The following is a 4,555-nucleotide window of genomic DNA, read 5'->3' as shown; positions in this document are numbered from 1 at the left end:
TTGGTAAAGCAGCAACTTTCACGCAAAACGAGATATTTTCTACTTAAAAAAAAAAAAGACGTAATATATTGGTCGTTTTTGCCTCTCAATACTTAAAATAACTGCTATATTTTCCAAACTTTTTTTGTTAATAACTTTTTAACAAATAACGAGCGACGGCTAAAACCTTCCGAAGGTCACTCAGGAGGGTGACCTTGACAACATATGTCAAGGTCATTGAAATCGGTGAGGTCGCCCTTAATCTAAACAATTACCTTGAATTGTTTTTCTTAATATTAATTTCGAGTTTTCGGAAGATTTTTGAAAGTAAAATACAGAACTGAAAATAAATGGTAATAAAAAATATAATGTTACAAACTTGGCGTATGTTGCTAAACAACGTTAGGATTTTCCGAATTGTTCGTCAATGATCAAATCCGCAGGTCAAATTTCTGGATAAAAAGTATGACATCGGCATGATTCAAAAGCATGGGAGAGGCTTTTCTCAACTGTTCAACCAGTTCCACGTTTCGGATAAATATAGCATTAAAACTTTCCGCACGATCTCGACGTGACAATAAAGGCCATACCGCTGGGAGCAACTATTCTAATAGTGAGTATCGTAAAAATACCATAAACAATCGTTTATTTAAGAAAAGAGATACGAAAAAGAAAAAATGAAAAAAAATATTGCTGCGAAAAGGAAATATTTTATTTCTGATATTAATATCAGCGTAGTCAATTAATTTTGATTGGTTTTAAATTAAGACGTTTAATTGAGAAAATTGCGAAGAAACATTTCTAATAAATATTAGTATGAATACAGTTTAATTTTTAGTATACAATATGTTGACTTATATCTTTTAATATTTTAGGACTTCCTGTTTTTCACGAGGCGGAGAAGCAGATAAGTCAATTTGTCGCAATTAAAAAAAAAAAAAAGACAGAAGCGATTCGTCTATGTCAGCTTTATATGTCCATCAAAAATATTTTGTTATGTATCAAATACTTTGAAAGTGTACACAACCCGTATAGATCGTGGGCTATGGCGGTGAAGGAAACACTGAGTTTTAATTGTTGACAAAATAAATTATATTTAGAGAATATAGCAGGATAATTTAAATCATATTCATAAACCATTATGGCAAAATTCAATAATCACTTGAATCAAGAAATAATATATAATTCACATAATAGTCCGTTCAATGAAAGGAATATAAACATTAGTTGAATATGTATGATCTCAGTTTGAAACTTGAAACGTAAAATAATAATATATTACAAGGTAATTATAAAAAAAGAATTAATATGATATGATAGCTTTGAATGTATCTTTAAACTGTTTAATCACTGAAAAGACTATTAGACATGACAAAAAATGATATCATAATTAATAATTAACCAAAATAATCATGCACATATAATTTATAAGTGAATAATGCGTTGAATAATAATCTTTATTAAACGCATTAATTCAACATCAATTCGTGGAAACGCAACGAAGGTTTTAAAGTATTTCACATAAATCGATGTATTGTGTGTTACACCTTTGATTATAATTTCTGAGTAAATGAGCGTTGAATTCTTTGACGAATCTTGTTCAGAACAATTGAAGCAATATACATCTTATCTTAAATATTTGACGCATTATAATTCGTATTGATTAAACAAATGAATCTCTTCGCAAATATGTATCGAGAAATATGTGAAATTAACTATCACAAAAAATAGAATTAAACGTATCGTAAGCTTGCGTAATTTACTTTACTTGGCCAAAATGTAATAGCATGAATGAATAGTTTAAAAATGGTTGCAACCCGAAAACAAATAACTTGAGTACTCAAGTGAGATGAACGATTATCGTTCCCGTCAATAAAATGCTCCGCTGAGTGCTGAAGCCTTTCTTATGTCCTTTACTGAACGGTAGATCTCTCGAGATTTCTGGAATCAATGATCGTAACCGATACTGTTTATGAGGATCAATGATTCTTATTCAGAAATCTAAGAGTTACCTGTATCCTGATGTCTACCATATTTGAATGCACTTCTAGAAAAGATCCGAACGGACTATGTCCATAATAGTCGCTCCCTTGGTCTCTCCAGAATGTGTCGTCATCATCAAGAAACGGAGTAATGGCGTCGATCTTATGCCGTCATCATTAAGAACCGGAGTAATGCCTTCGATCTTTCATACGTCCGAGAATGAGACCGCTTATAATCCTGCCGTGTGCTAACGATATCAAAGATTTATTTCTGCCTGCCTGTGTCGTGTACTTTGCAAACACGTGCAAATAACATGGTAGTATATTTCTCGATCTATGACAATGATCTATAATCCCCCTCAATTTTAATTCAATTTAGCTGATAATAAAAGCTAAACATTGAAACTTTAACTTTGCACTCGTAATAATTTGAACTTAATGTAACAACCAGCTCGTAAAAAACTTGTTTGCCTCTCCTTTATGTAAGAATCTAAGAAAGAGATGGATATAATGTTTAAGTTTTACAAAATTTGCTAGCGTAAATTTCGTACGTATTTTCTAATTACACGATCTTACGGCAACTGAGAGAAAACATACGGGTAGTGCAAGAAATTTTATATTTATGTATAAAATATTTATATATAAAACAACATAATCTGTTGCGTGCGAGCGACATATTAAGATATTATCTGGAGTAACGATTGCAGTAATGGATGTAATAAATGCTGGTGGCAATAAACGATGGGGCTTGGATATAGATAATTAAATAAAATATATTGCGACAGAGTAATTAAGCCGTCATCAGATAACGTATATAGAGGCTGGCTGAAGAAAAGACTATACCGTGAAAACAATTAGCAAGGAAGCACAATATATGTAGAAAAAATGCGAAACGAAATTAATGGCACACGTCATTTCTTTCACTTCATGAATCTCAATATATGAAATACAGAAGTTAATTTAGGTCGTTCACGATCCAAACATAGCTGATAAATTCGATAACGGTAAAAATAAAGTTAGATAAAGTTAAATGACAATTTTGAAAAAGCTTAATTTTACTAACAATTTTTTATCACTCTCGAATGCTTAATTTTCATATTTCCTTCCATGACTACAAATTTTAATTTTTATATACACACTCAATTTATTTTCAATTCATGCATTTGAGATCAATTTTTAATTGGGCTGTTACCCTATGCCCTATGCAATGAAAGAGAGAAAGAGCTTGTAGGTCAAATTACGTGATTCTTATTACAATAGCATTGTGACTGTAAATTTCAACTTTTTATTGTAATTCAATCAATAAGGTTGAAACCGACTGTTGGTCAAGTAACAATCGCCACTGTAAAACAGCAACGCACTTAATTATCCGATATGTAGGTAGTCTGATACAGTTATAACGGTGTCTAAATCGTGGTTAACCACTTTTCGCGGTAATTTCGGATTTAACGATCTGGTATGTTCTGAAAATTAAGTTATATTATGCATGGTATTTTGCGAAACTGTTTCCTGATTTTAAAGCCTTAGCAATTATTACCTTACAACACGCAATTAATTAAAGAATCCGTACGTAAACTCCTTCCCTCTTACAAAGTATATAATTATACCTGGATTATAATATATATAGCTACATTTTACGGTATAATTCCCGCAGTATTGCGAAAATTGAAAGATTGAGGACAATGGAGAAATGTCAGATACAAATGCCAACTATATTTGATATATATATATATATATATATTCTGTTATTTATTTTATTATATAAGATCTTATAAATTTTCGCTAATTTTACTTTTTATTTTAGTCTTCTTATACTTGCGTTCATTCCTAAATTTTACTTAACTTCATCACGCGATTACATAACTATATTTAATTTAGATACATTTAAAATTCTTCATACTTTCATAATAATCATAGTTTTTATATCCTTTTACAAAATATTGCTGTTTGCTCGCTTATAAAGAGCAAATAAAAAATAAACTACGAGAGATAAATTAAAAGAGAAAGTTGAGATGTGTGTGTACGTGTGTGTTTGTTTCTGTGTGCGTGTATGTGGAACAATCTATCTGCATGTAAAAATAAAAATGAAATGCAGAAAGAAAGGAAAAGAGAGCAAGTCCAATTGAGTTCATTTGCTGAAAAATATATCTAAAATAATTGAAATATTTTTCTTTACTTCCTCTAAAACGTCTTACATAGAGATATCGATGTAATGAACCATACAAAAATCAACATTATATCAAAAGAGCTATGTGTTAGACGAACTTCGCGAATCGTTATCGCGTAACGATCCTAGCAGCACCATATATTATATAAACGTTTACGTAGATCGTATACGCCCGAGAAAGTAGCTTTGACCTTTTCAAACCACATTTTTAATTTATTTAATCAAATATTGCATCGTACACGCACATCAATGGTTGGATAGATTTTCATTGGAAATACAATTAATATAAAGTGACGCGAAGGAACAAAAAATAATTATGATTTCCCTTCAAATCACTTTTATATCTTTTAATTGCTCGATGCGTCCAACTGAAATCTATCGTTCCGCTAGGCTCGAAGGTGTTAAAACCAGGTTCGCGGCGTATTCT

General features: G+C 31.0%; 1 protein-coding gene across 1 annotated transcript; it reads left to right on the top strand.

Moving 5' to 3' along the window:
- The first annotated feature begins 380 nt into the window (after positions 1-380).
- Positions 381-1,094, top strand: LOC112466255. The gene is made up of 2 exons (XM_025034261.1): positions 381-592; positions 855-1,094. Exons 1-2 carry the CDS (start codon positions 469-471, stop codon positions 1,058-1,060), a joined length of 330 nt encoding a protein of 109 aa, XP_024890029.1. The 5' UTR covers positions 381-468; the 3' UTR covers positions 1,061-1,094.
- Positions 1,095-4,555: the final 3,461 nt, after the last annotated feature.

Source organism: Temnothorax curvispinosus, unplaced genomic scaffold (genome assembly GCF_003070985.1).
Source record: "Temnothorax curvispinosus isolate PA1 unplaced genomic scaffold, ASM307098v1 QBEX01016011.1, whole genome shotgun sequence".
Classification (NCBI taxonomy): domain Eukaryota; kingdom Metazoa; phylum Arthropoda; class Insecta; order Hymenoptera; family Formicidae; genus Temnothorax; species Temnothorax curvispinosus.
The sequence above is the reverse complement of the archived record's forward strand: the minus strand, read 5'-3'. Positions and strand labels throughout refer to the sequence as shown.

Bases quoted from the DNA above. Each gene is read 5' to 3' on its own strand.
- LOC112466255 (XM_025034261.1), top strand. From the start codon at position 469: ATGGGAGAGGCTTTTCTCAACTGTTCAACCAGTTCCACGTTTCGGATA. The intron at 593-854 runs GTGAGTATCGTA...TTAATATTTTAG, and splicing joins TGGGAGCAACTATTCTAATA to GACTTCCTGTTTTTCACGAG.